Source organism: Cherax quadricarinatus, chromosome 27 (assembly GCF_038502225.1).
Source record: "Cherax quadricarinatus isolate ZL_2023a chromosome 27, ASM3850222v1, whole genome shotgun sequence".
Classification (NCBI taxonomy): Eukaryota; Metazoa; Arthropoda; class Malacostraca; order Decapoda; family Parastacidae; genus Cherax; species Cherax quadricarinatus.
The window spans coordinates 27043279-27065016 of NC_091318.1; the positions used below are offsets into that span (position 1 = coordinate 27043279).

Consider the following 21738-nt stretch of genomic DNA (forward strand, 5'->3'; position numbering starts at 1 on the left):
GAATACTTATTTTCGCTTTTCTATAAAAGAACGAAGGAATAATGATGGTAGAATTACCAACAAAATGTAGGGTAAATGGACACATGTAACCAATTTGATATTTTTATTGTGGCAATGTTTCACTCTCCTGGACCTTTGTTAAATCTCCTGGAGAGCGAAAGGCTGGATATTTGTAAGTTTATTTAGGTACAGGTACACATAAATACAGTTTCACAAATTATTACACACAGCAACATATATGTAAATTACCTATGTTTGGACATTCAGAAATAATGTTCCAGTATAAGTCACTCTGACTTATTGGGTTATACTAGGTAGTTTACTTTGTAAATTGTGAGTTCATTACCTTTGTAAATTGTGACAATGTATGAGTTCATTACCTCTGTAACTTTAGCTATCCAGTGACCTGTACCTCTGTAATCTTTTGACTACCGCCCACAGGATGGGTATGGGGTGCATAATAAACATATTAAACTAACTAACTGCCTGCCCGAAATGCTCCTGCATGCTAGTGGCTTTCTTTGTGCTTAACAACATTTTATTACATGTAAACTACACACTGTATACTATGCAAAGAAATAAATTTTTGAACTTGAATTTGAACACTTTTTGGGGGGTTATTCTAGGTAATCTACACATACAGTGCTACGTATGATAATTTATGTAACTATTTATGTATACCTGTACCTGAATAAACTTACTGACACTAAATTTTGCTTCCTTTCCAGCCCCCTCAAAAGTCTTGAAAAGTAAGTCCCTTGAGGGAGGTTCCTTGATGCTGGTCAGGAGCTAGTAAGTAAGTAAGTAAGTTTATTCAGGTATACAGAAACACAATTACAAAGATTATCATACATAGCAGCATATGTGTAAAGTACCTAGGATAACCCAAAAAAGTCAGACAGTGACTTATTTCCATTGGGGCTCTTGATCTATGGAATTAGATCTGTGCTCCAGTTCCCTGAATTAAACCTGAATGACTTCCATCCCCCCACCCCCACAGGCGCTGTACAATCCTACGGGTTTAGTGCTTCCCCATGATTATAATAATTGAACAGTATGGCTTAATACAGTGCAAGTTTTGGTGGCCCTCAAGATCCCAAACAACAACAACAACAAAAGCAGCAGCGGAGGACGCTGGTGGTTGAAGAAATTGAAAATATACTATAATTGTTCTTCCCGCTGCAATGGGTGATGGTAAGGAATGTTTTCTATTTAATAGTTTGAGGTATATTGTCATTTTTTTATTAGGGGAAGCGCCAAACCCATAAGGGTAATACGCCGCCTGGAGAATGGAAGGTAATCAGGTTGGATCCAAGGAAGGGGAGAACAAGGGTATTTAAAATGCACATACACCGTGACTTTTTTTTTTTAACATACAAGTGGAGATCAGTTCCATTTCCTTGGATCTTCCTCTGCCATGAGCCTTCCTTTTGTTGTACAGTGCTGAATTACCCTCAGAAGATCAGCACCTTGGATAATTATTATAATCAGTTTAAGCACTGAACTCTAAAGTTACTTTGGATATATAGTATAAAATACCAAAAAATGGAAAATAAGACACTAGGACATTCTAATGAAAATTTTCTCTCCGAAGTGTTTCACAATTAAACCGGTTTAAAGAACAAAGAAGCCATTCATGACAGAATGTTTCCTCATTCAGATACCCTGATACTATGCATGTCTTATTTCACAGAATTATCAATCTGTGACTATAACACTTTATATTTTTAAAACACAGTATAAACTCACATTTGATATTTAATGCCAATTGTAATAATCATTTTTTTAATCAGTATTACTATACAGTTGAGTGGTTTAACTATTTAGTGTAATTTTAAGAAAAATATTTGTAATATTATATGGTATATGCTGGAACAAGTGTAAAAGCCTCCAAGAGGAAACTGGACAAGTATCTTCACCAGGTGATAAGATAAGATAAGATTTTGTTCGGATTTTTAACCCCGGAGGGTTAGCCACCCAGGATAACCCAAGAAAGTCAGTGCGTCATCGAGGACTGTCTAAACTTATTTCCATTGGGGTCCTTAATCTTGTCCCCCAGGATGCGACCCCCACCAGTCGACTAACACCCAGGTACCTATTTGCTGCTAGGTGAACAGGACAATAGGTGTAAGGAAACGTGTCGGAATTTCCACCCGCCGGGAATCGAACCCGGGCCCTCCGTGTGTGAAGCGGGAGCTTTAGCCACCAGGCCACCGGTGCCAGATCAACCAGGCTGTGATGGAACTGTGGGGCAGCAGGCCTCCAGCAGGAACAGCCTGGTTGACCAGGCAAGCACCAGACAAGCCTGGCCCATGGCCAAGCTCAGAGAGTAGAGAAACTCTTGAAACTCTTCAAGGGTAAACATTGGCAGTATTCCACATTTGCTGTTGTGTTAAAAAAATTAATGTTGTACATCATGCAGTATTACAACTGCTTTTTCCATAATTACACTATTTAAACTAGTTTATCTGGAGAGGATTTCAGGGGTCAATGCCCCTGCCGCCTGGTCTGTGACCAGGCGGAATACTGTACAGCTAATAACTGTAACAAAGTGTGAGGATTACACTGAAGAACTGTAGATCTGGGCATAAAATAACAAATATTGTAACAGTATTAATACACTATAGTTGTGTAATACAACTTTGATCTTAATGTCTTAACTTGCAGAGGAGATTATCCGACGTAGGTTGATGATTGATGGAGATGGGACTGGTGATGCTCGTGTCATGATGATGTTCATGAAGCACTTCATCAAATGGTGTTCAACTGATGATTCACCACAGGAAAGGTATGGTTTATGTGGAATTGCCTAATTGTAATTATTGCATTTATTTATATTTAAAGGAGTAGATCTATGCCTTAGGTTTACTGTTTTTTTTAACCCTTAAAATGTTTATCACATAGTTACCAGTATGGCTGCATGAAGAACTGGGTGCAATGAAGATTAACAGTTTTAGTCATTCTAGGTGTTCTGTTTTTCTTTTTTTTTCTTATTTTCTAGTACTCTTGCTAGTGCGCAGTCAACATTATAATAAAAAAAGAAGCGCTAAATCTACAAGGGTCATACAGTGCCACTGTGTGCAATCAACAGCTGGGTCTATAGTGATTGCTGTCTATTTCCCTTCTTGTATATATATTGGAATCACATTTACAGTTTCCCAGCTGTGTAGTGGTTGCTATTTTCATCGACTTGTTGTATATTCTTGCAAAAACCTGTCTACTCCAGTCATCCTTATTTCCTAAAGAAAGTCTGAGTCCCATATACTGTATAGTAAATCCTTAATATAACAGGCCTCTGCAATAATGGGCAAAAATATGCTTAGTAAATTGTACTTTTAACTCCATCATTTTCAGTGTTATTTGCACTACAGTATATCATAAATTGTGTTTATATTACTATAATAGGTATGCAGTCCTGAGAGTACCTAAGTTTTTTTTTTTTTTTTTTTTTTTTGCTATTTTTTTCATTATTCTCATTTAATAGACACAGACAACCTCCATCCCCTATTACAGTGGACCCCCAGTTAACAATATTTTTTCACTCCAGAAGTATGTTCAGGTGCTAGTACTGACCGAATTTGTTCCCATAAGAAATATTGTGAAGTAGATTAGTCCATTTCAGACCCCCAAACATACATGTACAAACGCACTTACATAAATACACTTACATAATTGGTCACATTCGGAGGTAATCGTTATGCGGGGGTCCACTGTATTTAATTACAGGTTGAAAGCTTACTGTATATTAATCCTTATCATTTTGTACACTGCATTTCCTGTACATGTGGGATTTACTTTTTTTCCATTCCCATCCAAGTCAAGGTGACCCAAAGAAAAAATACATTTGTATAGTTACTTGTGTATGTAAAAGTACAGTGAAAAACTAACTTACCATAAGTATGTAAGGGCATCCATGCTCATCAGTATTTTAGTGTAATTGATAAATGTGCATCAGAATGAAAAACGTGATAATTTTGTTTTTTTATTTAGCCAGAATCAATATGACCGTCTTCTGACACAGCTGGCTTCCATAGAGCATTCTTCATTGAAATGGAGATCAATTATTGATATGAATCAAGAAGAAATTCAGCATTATGAATTACTCAGGTAATTAATTAAAATGACCTCTTGTTTAATGTTTTTAGCACTTCAAGGCACCTCCGTTGAAGGAATAGTCATCTAGGAGAGCTAGGACAGCATCCAAGATTGGTGTCATGTTAATAATAAATTTGTGTGAGTTTTCAGTCTTTTTTTATTTTTTTTAACACAATGGCCATCTCCCACTGAGGTAGGGTGACAATTTATACTCAATACAAAATTTGTCAGACCAGGCTTGTAGCGTGTCCAGATCCCTTTATACCAGGCTTGTAGCGTGTTCAGATCCCTTTGTACCAGGCTTATAGTGTGTCCAGATCCCTTTGTTGCCTTTTTTGGTCCTCGTCCACTTAAACTCTACTCATTAGTTTCACGTTGCCTGCAAACACCACAAAAAAGAAACACTTTAACCATCATTCACATTATCACTGTAATAAATAGTTTTTGTAGATCCAATAATTTTGATGTATGCTTAAAATTTTGTATTTTTAATCTTTAATACAATTTTAATAGTATATGAGCTAAAAAAAAACACATCTGGCACACTGTTGAATTTGTATTGGATATCTTAAATTTGTTATCCACTGATTTGTTTATTTACATGTGGATTGATGTGAATTGTTTGTTCTTGACACTTATTTTATATTTATAGGAAAGTTAGATGAGTACTGTTAGGTAGCACATCTGGTGATTAGCAAATTATTATTATGTATTTATTATTATTATTATTATCTGTATTTTTTTTTTTTTCAAAAAAGTCGGCTGTCTCCCACCGAGCCAGGGTGACCCAAAAGGAAAGAAAATCCCCAAAAAGAAAATACTTTCATCATCTTTCAACACTTTCACCTCACTCACACATAATCACTGTTTTTGCAGAGGTGCCCAGAATACAACAGTTTAGAACTATGTGTATACATATAAAAATACACAATATATGTATATCCCTCCAAACTGCCAATATCTCAAACCCCTCCTTTAGAGTGTAGGCATTGTACTTCCCATTTCCAGGACTCAAGTCCGGTTATATAAAATAACCAGTTTCCCTGAATCCCTTCACTATTACCCTGCTCACACTCCAACAGCTCGTCAGGTCCCAAATACCATTTGTCTCCATTCACTCCTATCTAACACGCTCACGCACGCTTGCAGGAAGTTCAAACCCCTCACCCACAACACCTCCTTTACCTCCTCCTTCCAACCTTTTCGAGGACGACCCCTACCCTGCCTTCCTTCCCCTACAGATTTATACGCTCTCCATGTCATTCTACTTTGATCCATTCTCTCTAAATGACCAAACCACCTCAACAAACCCTCTTCTGCCTTTGAGTAATACTTTTATTAACTTCACACCTTCTCCTAATTTCCACACTCCGAATTTTCTGCATAATATTTACACCACACAGGACATCTCCACTGCCTCCAACCGCCTCCTCACTGCAGCATTTACAACCCAAGCTTCACACCCATATAAGAGTGTTGGTACTACTATACTTTCATACATTCCCTTCTTTGCCTCCATAGATAACATTTTTTGACTCCACATATACCTCAATGCACCACTCACCTTTTTTCCTTCATCAATTCTATGATTAACCTCATCCTTCATAAATGCATCCGCTGACACGTCAACTCCCAAATATCCCCTCTTTCATACATTTAGTAAACAAAAATACCAACCATTCCAACACTACATCTCCCCCTGCTTTTAACATTTCTGTCATGATCCTGTCAGTTCCCGCTGCTTTACCCCCTTTCATTCTACGTAATGCCTCATGCACCTCCCCCACACTCATACCATCTTAAAAGATGGTATACCTCCCTGGCCAGTGCATGAAATTACCGCCTACCTTTCTTCGTCGACATTTAAAAGTTCCTCAAAATATTCTCGCCATCTACCCAAAAACCTCCATCTCCCCATCTACTAACTCCCCTACTCTGTTTTTAACTGACAAATCCATTTGTTCCCTAGGCTTTCTTAACTTGTTTAACTCACTCCAAAAATTTTTCTTATTTTCGTTAAAATTTCTTGACAGTACCTCTCCTACTCTACCATCCGCTCTCCTTTTGCACTCTCTCACCACTCTCTTCACCTTTCTTTTACTCTCCATATACTCTGCTCTTCTTAAAACACTTCTGCTTTGTAAATACCTCTCATGAGCTACCTTATTCTCTTTTATCACACCCTTTACTTCATCATTCCACCAATCACTCCTCTTTCCTCCTGCACCCACCCTCCTATAACCACAAACTTCTGCCCCTCATTCTGATACTACATTTTTAAAACTATTCCAACCCTCTTCAACCCCCCACTACTCGTACCTGCACCAGCCCACCTTTCTGCCAATAGTTGCTTATATTTCACCCGAACTTCCTCCTCCCTTAGTTTATACACTTTCACCTCCCTGTATTATTATAATGACTATATGTGGAAGCACTAAACCTGTAGGGATCATACAGTGACTGGGGAATGGGAGGCACTTAGATTTAACCCAAGGAAATGGAGGGTAGTTTCAATTCCATGGATCAAGAACCCTTCATCAACATCAAGATATTTATTTCCCTTGAAGAGGGTAATCCTCTGCCATACATAATGTACCTTGAGAATGTTTTGTTATTATCATTATCGTTGCTACAGTATTATTATTATTATTGTTTACATTTAATTTTTCTAGAGATGAAACGAGCAAAAATGTCAAAGAAGCCTGCATTGCTATTGAAGAGGCAAAGGAAGAGCTAGAGGAAGCTCGGCAGGTGCGACGAAACAGACTGGAATATGATGCTCTTGCAAGGCTAATTAAGGAGCATCCCCCTCGTTCAGATACGGCCAATAAGCTAGCACATTTGACACAGCAGTTACATTCTCTGAAGGTGAATCATCATGATTAATTTTCTGAATATATGTAGTAGAGTATTAGATTTACTTACTTGTTGACACACGCATTCTCCCAACACAATTTTATTACCTGGTTATTATTATGATCATGGCAAAGTGAAAAATCCATAGAAATCACATAGCATGGAAGGGGAAGGGTAGCTCTGATTTTTTGGATCAAGAACCTTTTGCCTCCATCAAGACAAGCTTCTTTGAAGGAATTATTACCCATGTCTTGTTTATATTTTACTTCTTTTGAAAAGTGTTGTTGGTTTGCTTAAATTATGATATCTATGTTACAACCTTGACCTTATTTTAAGATTTATGCAAGGATGTTACAAGTTTTGGCATTAATCTGTTTTAACTGAGCTCTTTTTGTCATATGCCCTTTAGGAATAAATAATAATAATAATAAAGAGGAGAGGAAGAGGAAGATTAAGATGGAGGAGGGGAAAGAAAGAATGAATTATTATTTGTCACTTCTGTATATCTTAATAGCTATATAGAAAGCTTTCTGTTTTATAGAACATACCATAATACAAACATGATGAATACATATTATATAAATGTACTAAAATAATTTTGTATGATGCAAATCTAAAGTAACAAATGTGAAAGGTACTTAGTGATGAGGGAGGCATTGTGACATAATATGTTCTGATATGCAAACACAGGCAGGCCTCCTCCATCCTCCAACTGTCTGCTGAGGGCAGACAGGATGAGCATCGCACGGCATTGAAAAACTGCTTGAAAATAAATGTTGGTGTGTTTCTCTGATACGGCATTCTATTCAAAGGCCTTTGATAGAAGAACATCTAACTACATTACTAGTAATGCTCTTGCAAAATCTCAAAATACTGTAAATTCATTTGCCATCCTTGTTACTAGCACTTTAAATATCTGTAAGCATATTCTAGCATTATCTTCAGTATTTCCATTCAACCCTTACCATATACATGTATATGTATGTATTTTCAGAATTTACAATTGTTTTACAATTTTAGTAAATATTTTCTTAATCTGAAGACCATAGAATATATTCCACCAGTTCTTGCTAGACAACTTTCATGATAATTTTTTTTAAATTTTTAGTTGTTATACTGTACTCAAAACTAAGTGTTAAGCCTATGTGAGTTTTAATTTCATAGTCTCAAAAGCATACAGTAGAATAAATTTAGATTTATTCAGATTTAAAAATGGTCATATTGAATTTAGTAAGTTAGTTATGGTAAAAGGCTCTTATTTATAATACTGTATTAATTTTTGAAGATTTCATTGTTCATAAACATAAATTTCTTGCAGTCCAAGAGAGACCAGCTGGAGGAGAAACTGAGTTTGCGCCGAAAGCAGCTACATGTTCTTGTTACTTCACTGCACCAGCTCAAACAGACACTGCTTATAGATAATTCCCCTCCACAAGATGATGACGAATTATGTATTGTGGATGAAATTATTGACCTAACAGCACCACTACCACCACCGACTGTTGATTGAACACATTTATAGGCGGAAAAAAATTAAATTTACTGAAGATAAACAAATATTTCATGAGCATATTTTAGTACTATTAATGAGACCAAATTGCTATTTATAGTTTGATAGTCTTGAAGAAGATTACAGTACATGTATGCTGGAGTTTTATTTATTTTATATTTATTCTATATGTGTCCTTGCAGTTAGTAAGAGAAAAATCAACATCTGAACTTAGTAAATAATACATTAAAGTTCTATTTATGTAAAAATATTTTTTTTTTACAAATACACATAGTAAATATATGTTGTATTGTTATAAGGCATTTTGTTTTTTACCCTAGTCATAGCTCTGTATGACCCTTATGGGTTTAGCACTTAGCTATGATTATGATAATAATTTTACCTAGTCAAAATGATGAATTTACTCTTACTATAAGCAATATGTTCTCTGTAATTCTTAATGATGCAGTAACAGACATTTTTTTTTTTTAAACAAGTCGGCCATCTCCCACCGAGGCAGGGTGACCCAAAAAGAAAATACTTTCATCATCATTCAACACTTTCACCTCACTCACACATAATCACTGTTTTTGCAGAGGTGCTCAGAATACAACAGTAGAAGCATATACATATAAAGATACACAATATATCCCTCCAAACTGCCAATATCCCAAACCCTCCTTTAAAGTGCAGGCATTGTACTTCCTATTTCCAGGACTCAGGTCCGGCTATATAAAAATAACCGGTAAAAATAACATTTTTTTTTTTCAACAAGTCGGCCGTCTCCCACCGAGGCAGGGTGACCCAAAAAAGAAAGAAAATCCCCCAAAAGAAAATGCTTTCATCATCATTCAACACTTTCACCACACTCACACACAATCACTGTTTTTGCAGAGGTGCTCAGAATACAACAGTTTAGAAGCATATGCATATAAAGATACACAACATATCCCTCCAAACTGCCAATATCCCAAACTCCTCCTTTAAATAACATATGGTGGATTATTAATCTGGTAGACCTAAGCTCAAATCTGCTGAAAAAAGCAGGGTCTTAAATACAATGAATGATAAAAATGCAATTAAGACCTGGAGTCATTCTACATGTTTAATTTTTATTATTATAGCATGGGACTGTATAGTCCTTGTGGCTTAGCGCTTCTTTTTGATTATAATAATAATATAGCATGGGACAGTGCTAAACCTGTAGGGAAATCATACAGCATCTGGGGAATGAGAGGTAATTGTGCTCAACCCAAGGAATGGAAGGACTAGTTAAATTTCTTGTATTAAGAGCCCTTCACCAGCATCAAGGAACCCCCAGTTTAGAGGTTAATTTTTGTAACCAAGCAAAATAAATATACATTACCATTCCCCAGTTGATGTTCATTTTCTATTAGCTTGATGGCAGTGCTGTATGACCCTTATGGGTTTAGCACTTAGTTATGACTATAATATTAACATTAGTTTGATGTATTTAAAGTCAACTAGAATCAGTTTGCTAATCTAGTGGCTACACTGTATATGTGTAAATATTGCAGGGTGACCATGATTTGAACTCGGATCCCGATTCTTCATGAGAGCAGAGAACCAGACACTTGATGCCTTAGTCCAATACACTCCCATACTACATAATGTCAGCCAGCACCTCTAGCCATGTCTCCTAATGATTTAAAGTTGTAACATCTACAGACAACAAACTATGTCCACCATCAAGCAGTACAGATATCAATGCATCCACAAACAATTTGTCCTATAAGAAAAAATATTTTACTTGGAATTTTTAGGAAAATTTGAATGTCACCATTCAATAAAACTGATAAAAAGTTAGCACCTACACAGCTTGAAATTAACAGAAACAAAAATTGCAATTACCTAGTAAGATACAGCAGAATTTAGGGCACGAAGCTGATGAGAAGAGGTGTTCAATAGTTACTTCATGAAAACCCCTAAAGGGAGGTTCCTTGATGCTGGTGAGGGGCTCATGATCTAGGGAATTGGATCTGTGCTCCAGTTCACTAAAGTGAGCCTAAATACCTTCCATTCCCTCCATCCCTACAGGCATTGTATAATCCCTATGGGTTTAGCACTCCCCCTTGATTTTAATAATATTGCATGAAAAACTTGCAAAATAAAATGGGCAAATTAAAACTTGAGCAGCTCAAGGTGAATGCTAAACTTTCCTCTAGTGAAACTCATGACTGATGAAAGTTTGAATCCAATTCGAAGAAGCATTCACCAGCATTGCTTAGAATCCAATGATTCCAAGTTTTTTAAACTAAACTGTCATTATCATGTACACACTGTATGACCCTTAAGGGTTTAGAGATTCATTATGATTTTAATAATCATCTACACAAACCAAATTTACTGGGCACTGTTCTGTACTTAAGATACATCAGCACTAAAAGACTGAAGCTGTTCAAAATGCACATTAAAATTGTATATTTAACATGATTTAGAAAGGAAAATTTCCACACTATTTTATGTGCAAATGCGTGCTTACAATGCATGCTCATGACTCAGAAGAATCCTCAGCTCACGGTTGAGGGACCAAGAATCACTACCCAGCACAGGTGAAACAGGCATGTTATTTTTTACACCTGCTGCTCCTGTTCACCTTGCAGTAATTAGGTACTTGGGTGTTGGTCAATTAAGTTTCTGGAGCTTTAACCTGGAGGGTTTTTGTAACCCAGGGTAACCTAATAAAGTTAAGTGCATCATGAAGGACTGTCAGTCTTATTTTCACTGGGATAGTTTAATTCTCTCTGTAGGATGCAACCTGGAGAGAGTTCCGGGGGTCAACGCCCCCACGGCCCGGTCTGTGACCAGGCCTCCTGGTGGATCAGAGCCTGATCAACCAGGCTGTTACTGCTGGCTGCACGCAAACCAATGTACGAGCCACAGCCCAGCTGGTCAGGAACCAACTTTAGGTGCTTGTCCAGTGCCAGCAATAGTCAACTAACACCCAGGTACCTATTTACTGCTAGGTGATCAGGAGCAGCAGGTGAAAAGAAATATGGCCAACATTTCACTTGTGCCAGGGAGCGATCCCACAGTGTGAGCTGAGGATGCTATAAACCAGGAAGTATTAAAGGACCCCAATGGAAGTCAGAGTCCCCAATGACACACCAACTTTATTAGGTTATTCCGGGTTAATAATCCACTGAATGTTTAAAGCCAGTCAGAAGAGGCTTTTAAAAGTTATCAGACCCATGCCAGGAAACTGATAATGGGCTATATAACTAGTGGCACAGCCAGGATTTTTGTCTGGGATTTGTGGGTGGCTTAAGCCACGATTTATATCTGGGAGAGGCCTAAGAACCATAAGTGAGTGCATTTAGTTACAGGTACACAGTACAATTATCATAGTATAAATTACCTAGGATAACCCCCCCAAAAAGTCAGAAATCGTTTTTAGAAACTTTCAGTGTGAAATTTCTTAAAGTAGTGTCCCCCTCAAGGAAGGTTCCTTGATGTTGGTGAGGGGCTCTTGATTTAGGGAAACTTTCATGCCTTCCACATCCCCCCCCCAGGCGCTGTAAATCCTCCGGGTTTTTCTTAAAGTAGTGTCCATTCGCAGTTAAAATTAGATACTAATTGGAAAAATAAGTTTTCCCTTGGGGGGGGGGGGGTTAGCCCCCTTAGCCTCTCTACGTGGCTGCACGACTGAATATAACATTGGTCAGGACACCTTTATACGTTAATAGTTTCATGAACCCTTCCCTGGTACAGCGAACTGCCTTGAAAAGTTGAAGCTATTAAGTAAGTTTATTCAGGTATACACACCCCTCGAACTGCTCTTGAAATCTGTGCTCCAGTTGAATTAAGCTATCCACATAAGTAAGCGCTTCCCCCTTGATTATAATAATAATAATAATCAGGTATACACAAATACAGTTACATAGAATTATCATACATAGCAGCATATGTGTAGAGAACCTAAGATAACCCAAAAAAGTCAGACAGAGTGACTTATTTCCATTGGGGTCCTTTGAATGAGGCGTTCTAAGTTATGGAGTCAGATGAAACTTAGAGTATGGAAGACTAGCAGCCACACGTCGAGCTGAGACTCGACCCCTGCAACCATAATTAGGCAAGTACATATAGGACCCCAATGAAAATAAGTCACTGACTTATTTTCATTGGGGATTATCGTAGGTAATTTACACGTATGCTACTAGGTATGATAATTGTATTTATGTCTACCTGTACCTACCCTAATATAAGTAAGTCACTTTGAATTTTTGGTTATGTCCTAGGTTCTCTACACATATGCTGCTATATATAATAATTTATGCAACTGTATTAATGTATAAAATGAATAAACTTAACTAAAATTTACAAGGACCCAATGGAAATGTCACTTTAACTTTTTTGTGGTTATCCTAGGTAATTTACACATGTTACTATGTATGATAATTTGTGTAACTGTATTTATGTATGTACATGTACCTAAATAAACTTAATAACTTATAATTCCTGCTGGAAAACAGGAAGGTAGGGCTGAAGACGGCATCAACTGTAGTGGCCCTATAATCCCCCAACACTAAGTTGCAGGTGATGGTGCACAGTGCACCGTAATGGTGACGATTATGATGAAGGCAGTGAGGGGTTCTTTAGTCCTTTCCCTGAGGGAGAGGTCGAGATGGTCGTGTGGTCACTGTATCTCAGGCTGGATGGGTCGTGCTGCATCTGTGAGGGACTACCACACAACCCCTACGGGTCGTGCTGCATCTGTGAGGGACGACCACTCAGCCCCTACACATTATGACATAGTCGTCTCAGGGGGAGGAATGGTCGGCTTTGCTATGGCTTGTTCCTTAGGTAACTGTTTACCACTAGGTTCTTATCAAGGGAGTGAAGGTGTGCAACACTGTTATACACAAATCCTGGACACATTAGAAGGAAACTTGACGTTTCGGTCCAACTTGCATCATTAGCTAGTTAATGGTCCTAGTCAGACTGAAGTGTTGTCATAAGTTTCAGTCTCCTATGTGCTGGTTATTTGTGTATTGTTACAGTCATGGTACTGTGTCTTTTTATTCTTCAGCCCACTTAACTTTATTTTCAGTGTCTTATTCATCCATAGTGTCCCCTCAAGGAAGGTTCCTTGACATTGGTGAGGGGCTCTTGATCTAGGGAATTGGACCTGTGCTCCAGTTACTTGAATTAAGCCTGAATACCTTCCACATCCTCCCCACAGGCGCTGCATAATCCTACGGGTTTAGCTCCTCCTTGATTATTATATTACAGTGTCTTATTCATCTGTTGCATTATCCATGCTAGATCTACATAATTTTTCACTAATATTTCAGGTATGCCCATATCTTTGTGCCTTCAGTTACAAGTTCTGCATGGACATTTGCTTTACTTATGTAATTCTTATATCCATTTTATCTCATGCCTATTAACATTCCTCAAATTCATTTTCTGCCACTCAAGAGAGTAGAGTTTTTCCTCTCAACACTGGTCGTATCTTACCGAGGCAGTATGACCTAAAGAGAAAAACAAAAGTTTTTCTTTTTAAATTTAGTAATTTATACAGAAGGGGTTACTCGTCCCTTGCTCCCAGCATTTCAGTCACCCCTTACAACACGCATGACTTATGGAGGAGGAATTCTTTTCCACTTCCCAATGGAAAAAGAGAGCAGGTACTAAGCTCCTAACTTTTTGTCATGAGCTAGATTGCTTATAAGTTTTCCAGTACATTTCTGTAAATTCTGTAATATGAAGATGAGAACTATATCTACATTCTAAATGAAGTCATATCAATGATATAACAATGATATAGAGAGTTATATAATACTCTTGCACTTAAACTTATTTATTGTATTAATTACTACTTACCCACCCTCCAGGTAGGTAGCTATTGATATAAAGCATAACAGTATGCCTTGTTGAAAACATTGTACAGTAGGACCCCACTTATATGGCAGGTTAAGTTCCAGCTAACCAGAACTTCTAATCCTTTTCATCTGTTTTCTGTTTTGAAAATCAAGTTGAATACTTATGAAGTTTAAAGCCAGGGTCAGTTCTGTCATATTGCATGTACCATACATTGTCATATTTCACTTAAAGTACTGTATTTCCTTTTATTCTTGTTGGATTTCATTGGATGAATTTACACAAAATAAACTGTGTTAAAAGTTTTTTATGCTTTTACATTTATGCACAATAGTACTGTATTTGAAGAGTGATCAGAATAAGGCAAATACAGTCGAGAATAATACTTATATTTTTATCTTGGTACTGTTCTGTGCTAAATAATAACAAATAAAGCACTTTTACTTTGTACTGTGTGTAGTTTTTGAAACAATTACTTTTCAGGTCACAGTAAGATGCTGAGTGATCGTAGAATTCTTTTGTTGGAGGGTGCTGCAGATAAAACATGGAGCCTGCCAGAGGAGTTCAGCAACCGTGTGTGTGCACTCAACAGCCATACTCACAGGTTGTTCCACAAGTTAGGGGTGTGGGAGCACATACAACATAGGAGAGCCCAGCCTGTTAAGAGGATGCAGGTAGATGTTGGTGAATCTTATAACATTTCCATTATACAAAGTGTATTCTTAACTGTATATAACATTAACTTCTGTTATTTTTACAGTGTGATGCCCCCAAAATTTTATATTTCAAATGTCTGATTTTTTTTTTTTTTCAGATATTTTTGATTAGCAGTTGGTTGAATCCATGGATATGGAGGGCTAACTGTATATGTCTGATATCTTTACAGTTTTTCAACTTTAATATAGCCAAGGAAAACCAAAAGAAGAATAAAATAACCCAAACTGAATAGGTTACAATGTACACTACAATCTGTATAGATATGTGTGTATAAAGTTGGAGAAGTGTATTACAAATAGCCAGCAAAAGGAACATGAGCCAAGGATTTCTGTTCTGTTTAGTTGACAGCACTTGTCAGTTACTTCTGAGTGGATAAAGTCATAAGAATTTTTCACCTCCAGGTTCATTTATCATATTTCAGGCACCTTCTTTAACACGCCAACATGCTTAGTTTATTTGCCCCTTTTCTCATTGTTCTACCTGTAATGCACTAGCCCTGTATATACAGTAATTTACTGTCTGATTTGTTACATTAACCATGACTCATCTTCTCTGCCCTCCTCTCTTTCTGCAGTGACCTACTTGTAACATTCTCACCTGTCCCCCCAACCATCTCTTTTACTTCTGCTGTATAACTCTAAATGATCCTTGTGGGTTTAGCACTTTCTGTGATTATAATAATAACAATAATCTTCCCCTCCAGACACATCTGGCTCTATGTTCTGATGTTGAAATACATTACTGTATTTACTGTTGCTTCTCAAGTCTCTTTACAATACGGTGTATAGTTTAACCTTTTATATAATGGGCTTATGGGGGAAAGGGAATGTCCCAATGTCTATTAAAGCAGAATAATGTTAAAAAATAACTGTTTACCTAATATAGATATACTTAACTGTATACCTAATATAGTACTGTACATACAATTTACAGTTACAGCACATTATTATTATAATCATGGGGGGAATGCTAAACCCGTAGGATTATACAGAACACGTGGGGGAAGAGATGGAAGGTATTTAGGCTCAGTTCAGGGAACCAGAGCACAGATCCAATTCCCTAGATCAAGAGCCCCTCACCAGCAGTTAGAACACAATAAACATTGAAAATAAAGGAATTACAAGTATAGTTTACCCAGTGGATTATGTCTTACTTTGGTGGCTGGTATATTTTTCTTTGTGACATATTTCAATATTGCAGGTATGGGAATCATGTTCAGAAGCAATGATAACATTTGATGCACAGGACCAGGAAGATCTGGTTGCACACATTGTGGAAAATGATGTAATTTTGCACTCTATTAAAGAAGTGGTACCACAGCACATTGAAGTAAGTTTTTTTTACTGCATCAATTTTATGTTTCTGTAAATTTCAATTAGAAGATATTGAAAGTGAAAAGTGTAAAAATCTAAGTTATTTTGGAAAAATACTTGCCATTGAATACTTTGTGGGTACAATTTTCCATATGACTCATGCCATTATAGCATTTCTCGCTGAGGGGTGGGATTAAATTATGGGGAATCAAATTCAAAATGGGAATTGACACAGTTACTTTTTGCTGATGATACTGTGCTTATGGGAGATTCTAAAGAAAAATTGCAAAGGTTAGTGGATGAGTTTGGGAATGTGTGTAAAGGTAGAAAGTTGAAAGTGAACATAGAAAAGAGTAAGGTGATGAGGGTATCAAATGATATAGATAAAGAAAAATTGGATATCAAATTGGGGAGGAGGAGTATGGAAGAAGTGAATGTTCTCAGATACTTGGGAGCTGACGTGTTAGCGGATGGACTTATGCAGAATGAGGTTAATTATAGAATTGATGAGGGAAAAAAGGTGAGTGGTGTGTTGAGGTATATGTGGAGTCAAAATATGTTATCTATGGAGGCAAAGAAGGGAATGTATGAAAGTATAGTAGTACCAACACTCTTATATGGGTGTGAAGCTTGGGTGGTAAATGCAGCAGCGAGGAGACGGTTGGAGGTAGTGGAGATGTCCTGTCTAAGGGCAATGTGTGGTGTAAATATTATGCAGAAAATTCGGAGTGTCGAAATTAGGGAAAGGTGTGGAGTTAATAAAAGTATTAGTCAGAGGGCAGAAGAGGGGTTGTTGAGGTGGTTTGGTCATTTAGAGAGAATGGATCAAAGTAGAATGACATGGAAAGCATATAAATCTATAGGGGAAGGAAGGCGGGGTAGGGGTCGTCCTCGAAAGGGTTGGAGAGAGGGAGTAAAAGAGGTTTTGTGGGCGAGGGGCTTGGACTTCCAGCAAGCGTGCGTGAGCATGTTAGATAGTGAATGGAGACAAATGGTACTTCGGACCTGACGTTCTGTTGGAGTGTGAGCAGGGTAATATTTAGTGAAGGGATTCAGGGAAACCGGTTATTTTTATGTAGTCGGACCTGAGTCCTGGAAATGGGAAGTACAATGCTTGCACTTTAAAGGAGGGGTTTGGGATATTGGCAGTTTGGAGGGATATGTTGTACAGGTCTTCCTCAACATTCGTGAGGGTTAGGGGATCAAGAGCCTCGTGAATGTTGAAAAACCGTGAATGTTTGGTGCCCCAATATATTGTAGGGAAATATATTACAATACTGCTTCCTTAACTTATTGAACCATGAATAATCATAAAATACATGAAAACGTCGTAAATTGTACTAAATATATACATGCTATGCTTTAATAACGTATGTTATTTAATAACATGTATGTTATTAAATACCACTGCCTCCACCAATGCCTCCACCACTGCGAGTCCCTACTACCCTCCCTCCGACCCCCGCAACTGGCAGCCAGCCCTCCAACCCCCGCAACTGGCAGCCAGCCCTCCCACCACTCAGTGTGGTGAGTGTTTTGTTTGTTCATTATTTGCTATTAAACTACAGAATAAATAATGTAAACCCATTCATGACTGCATATTGGAATGGCTATTAGGAAAGGTATTAGATGGTGACATCATGTGTTTACTCTTGAACACAGCAAAGAATCGAACATTTCTGCTATTGCTAATAATAATAATAATAATAATAATAATAATAATAATAATAAATACGATATAATTGAAGAAGGAAATTGTACAAAAATACGAGGGAGTGGTTGACACATCGTCAGTGTGACTTTGTTTATGCTGGAGTGAACATTAGTCTCCCTGCTCTACCAAACATTTCACAATAATTCAGCGGTTGAGGCAGTGGTATTTAATAACATATATGTTATAAATAATAATAGTACATGTTATTATTAATAGCATGTATTATTATTAACATGTATGTATTTAATAACATATATGTTAATAATAATAATAGTACATATTATTAATAACATGTATTATTATTAACATGTATGTTATTAAATACCATTGCCTCAATCACTGCATCTACCACTCCAGTCACACTCAATCTACAAGCACCAGACACAATGAATTATTGTGAAATGTTTGGAAGAGCAGGGAGACTAATGTTCACTCCAGCATAAACAAAGTCACACTGACGATGTGTCAACCACTCCCTCGTATTTTTGTACAATTTCCTTCTTCAATTATATCATATTTATTATTATTATTATTATTATTATTATTATTATTATTATTATTATTATTATTATTATTATTACTATTATTATTATTACCTGTAGCAGAAATGTTTAATTCTTTGCAGTGTTCAAGAGTAAACACATGATGTCACCGTCTAATACCTGTCCGAATAGCCATTCCAATATGCAGTCATGAATGGGTTTACATTATTTATACTGTAGTTTAATAGCAAATAATGAACAAACAAAACACTCACCACACTGAGTGGTGGGAGGGCTGGCTGATAGTTGCGGGGGTCGGAGGGAGGGTAGTAGGGACTCGCAGGTGGCGGGAAACTTAAATATGATTTGGCGGCTGGGAATTTGGTGGCTGGGAATTTGGAGGTTGGGAATTCGTGAATGTGTGAAGCCCGTGAAAGTTGAAAACGTGAATGTTGAGGGAGACCTGTATATCTTTATACGTATATGCTTCTAAACTGTTGTATTCTGAGCACCTCTGCAAAAACAGTGATAATGTGTGAGTGTGGTGAAAGTGTTGAATGATGATGAAAGTATTTTCTTTTTGGGGATTTTCTTTCTTTTTTGGGTCACCCTGCCTCTGTTGAAAAAAAAAAAAATAATACTGTAATATAAATAATTATAATTATAATTCTTCTTTCTTTCAACGTACCACCGTATCCCACTGAGGTGGGGTGGCCCAAAAGGAAAAATGAAAGTTTCTCCTTTTAAATTTAGTAATATATACAGGAGAAGAAATGAGTGAGCTACTCAAGTCCCAAAAAAAAAAAATAATATCTGGGTTACTAGGTAAAGCAACAGGGGTGGCAAAAGGAAAAATGAAAGTTTCCCTTGTTACTAGCCCCGGCATTTTAGTCGCCTCTTACAACACACACAGCTTACGGAGGAAGAATTCTGTTCCACTTCCCCATGGAGATAAGAAATAAACAAGAACAAAAACTAGTAAGAAAATAGAAGAAAACCCAGAGGGGTGTGTATATATATGCTTGTACATGTATGTGTAGTGTGACCTAAGTGTAAGTAGAAGTAGCAAGACGTACCTGAAACATTGCATGTTTATGAGACAGAAAAATGGACACCAGCAATCTTGCCATCATGTAAAACAATTACAGGCTTTCATTTTGCACTCACTTGGCAGGATGGTAGTACCTCCCTGGGTGGTTGCTGTTTACCAACCTACTACCTAGGATAATTATAATTATGCAGTAATAATGATTCATTATAGATGCAATGACACTTGGCTTGGAGAACAATGAGAAGTGCAGTCATGGGATGCAGTAGTTTAAGTAACAAGTCAGATTTTCATAATTATACTCTGTATTCATTCTTGATGATACCTACCCTCAAGGGAGGTTACCGATGTCAGCGGGGGGAGGGTGGCCCTCGGGATTTTAGAAATTGAACCTGAGTTTCCCATCCTTGGATCAGACTTGATTGCCTCCCATTTCCCCAGGTGCTGCATGATCCCTATGGATCTCTGTAACAATGTCAAAATATACAATCTCTAATTTTTGTCTTCTAATTAGGGTCTGAATTTGATTATATATTGTCCTGCTTATTTGGATATAGTATATAAAGATTAATATGCACTTACCTCCAACAGGTAGAATATAATGCCAAGGTAGAGGGATACAAACTCCCCACTGATCTCTCCTCCAAAGTGATGATCTCCCTTCAGGATGGCAGAACTCTATCAACGGACCTTTTGGTACTGTAAACCAAATGATAAAATATAATGACAAGGAGTAATCAGAAGAATGGACAAGGACCTGAACCATGGTCCTGGCATATAGCAGGCCCAATGTTGTACCACTGGGCCATGAAGCTTACAGTATTGGGCCTGCTACATGCCAGGGCTAATGTCTGAGTCCTTTGTCCATTCTTCTTTTTATCTGTTGGCAATCATTTATTACAATTTACCTTGAGTTTATACAATGACAAATATAACTTTTGCTTTATTTTCTTTTACAACAAACTTAATTGTCATCAGCAGATAGTACATAAGATTTTTGTCTCATAATTTACATGGACTCCATTTTTTTTTTACTTATGCATGTATTCACATTTAATTGCACATTAATAAATAACATTAAATGCAAGATAGCATTTGTGAAAGGATTCAGAAGAACTGGTTAGCCAATGAGTCTTGCAAGTGGGAATTATAGTGCCTGCATTCTGAAGGGATGAGGAAGTTACAGTTCAGAGGGTCATTTGAATTGTGAAATCTGTGCAACTCTAGTACAAAAGCTATTGAATGAATTATAGGGAGTGTTTCCCTTGGGCCATTGTACCTTGGTAGGAGATGACCGGTGTGGTAAAAAAGAAAGAAGTACATTAACCTTAATTGAATATTTGGGACCAAATGAAGAAAAATGTGTAAGAGAGAGAGAGAAAGTAATAGCAGTGAAGGAAAATGGAGGTGGTGCAATTGCTCTTTCTATAAGAGAGGTTACATGTATAATTTAACTACAGTATATTGTAGGTAGTGTACAAATGCTGTTTGACACCTTTGGTTTAAGTACTGCCTGATGAATATAATACAGTAAAATTAATAATGAAGGGTTGTTGAGGTAGTTTGGGAACCAAGATAGAATGGAGCAAAATAGGATGACTAGGAGGGTAGTCCCAGAAGGATGGAAGGGAGGGGGGTTTATAAAGGAGGCTTTGAGTGCCTGGAGATTGAACATCCACCAGGTTTTGTGTGAGCATGTTAAATCGGGGTGAGTGGACATAAGTAGTTTTTGTGACCTAATGTGTTGCTGGAGTGCGAGCAAGGTACTGTCTACAAAGGGAGGTGGGAAGTACAGTGCCTATACTGTAAAGCAGGGGACAGAGAGCCATATAAACTGTGATGTCAGCATTCCTCTGGCAAGGCAAGTGATTGAATGAATGATAGTGAATGTTTTTCCTCATTTTTTTTTTTTTTGATCACCCTACTTCTGTGAGAGATAGCTGGTGTATTAAAAAAATAATTATGTTGCTAATGTGTTTTTAATATAGGCATGTTGAGTCTAACTGTTTCTGGATCCCTTTGCTTTTTAACAGATTGGAGCTGATGGTGCTAAGTCCTTAGTGCGTCAGACCATGGGAGTGCAATACATAGGCTGGGACTATGATCAAATGGGAATTGTGGCAACACTGCAACTGTCAGAAGTAAGTGTGTTGCTCTGTTGCTGCATAATGTTCACAGTA

At 37.3% G+C, this 21738-nt stretch overlaps 2 protein-coding genes across 3 annotated transcripts in view; both read left to right on the forward strand.

The window, feature by feature from the left end:
* The first annotated feature begins 1059 nt into the window (after window positions 1–1059).
* On the forward strand, window positions 1060–8712 carry thoc7 (THO complex 7). Its single transcript, XM_053779927.2, has 5 exons — window positions 1060–1194; window positions 2668–2788; window positions 3991–4107; window positions 6768–6963; window positions 8270–8712. Exons 1-5 carry the CDS (start codon window positions 1185–1187, stop codon window positions 8459–8461), a joined length of 636 nt encoding a protein of 211 aa, XP_053635902.1. The 5' UTR covers window positions 1060–1184; the 3' UTR covers window positions 8462–8712.
* A 3288-nt stretch (window positions 8713–12000) lies between these two features.
* The window catches only part of Coq6 (ubiquinone biosynthesis protein COQ6, mitochondrial), a 39022-nt gene continuing 29284 nt past the window's right edge, over window positions 12001–21738 (forward strand). For both annotated transcript variants that reach the window (XR_011392495.1, XM_070089155.1), the window contains exons 1-6: window positions 12001–12216; window positions 12322–13264; window positions 14768–14958; window positions 16202–16330; window positions 20150–20254; window positions 21592–21699. Coding sequence is in view for 1 of the 2 variants with exons in the window: in XM_070089155.1 (XP_069945256.1) it covers window positions 13021–13264; window positions 14768–14958; window positions 16202–16330; window positions 20150–20254; window positions 21592–21699 (777 nt within the window). In the remaining variant the exon portion in view is untranslated. The remainder of the gene's footprint in view (window positions 12217–12321; window positions 13265–14767; window positions 14959–16201; window positions 16331–20149; window positions 20255–21591; window positions 21700–21738) is intronic.

What these genes read in the sequence shown, in the direction of transcription:
- thoc7 (XM_053779927.2), top strand. An exon ending in GATGATTCACCACAGGAAAG is followed by an intron (nt 2,789 to 3,990) that starts GTATGGTTTATG and finishes TTTTTTATTTAG; the next exon opens with CCAGAATCAATATGACCGTC. An exon ending in CAGCATTATGAATTACTCAG is followed by an intron (nt 4,108 to 6,767) that starts GTAATTAATTAA and finishes TAATTTTTCTAG; the next exon opens with AGATGAAACGAGCAAAAATG.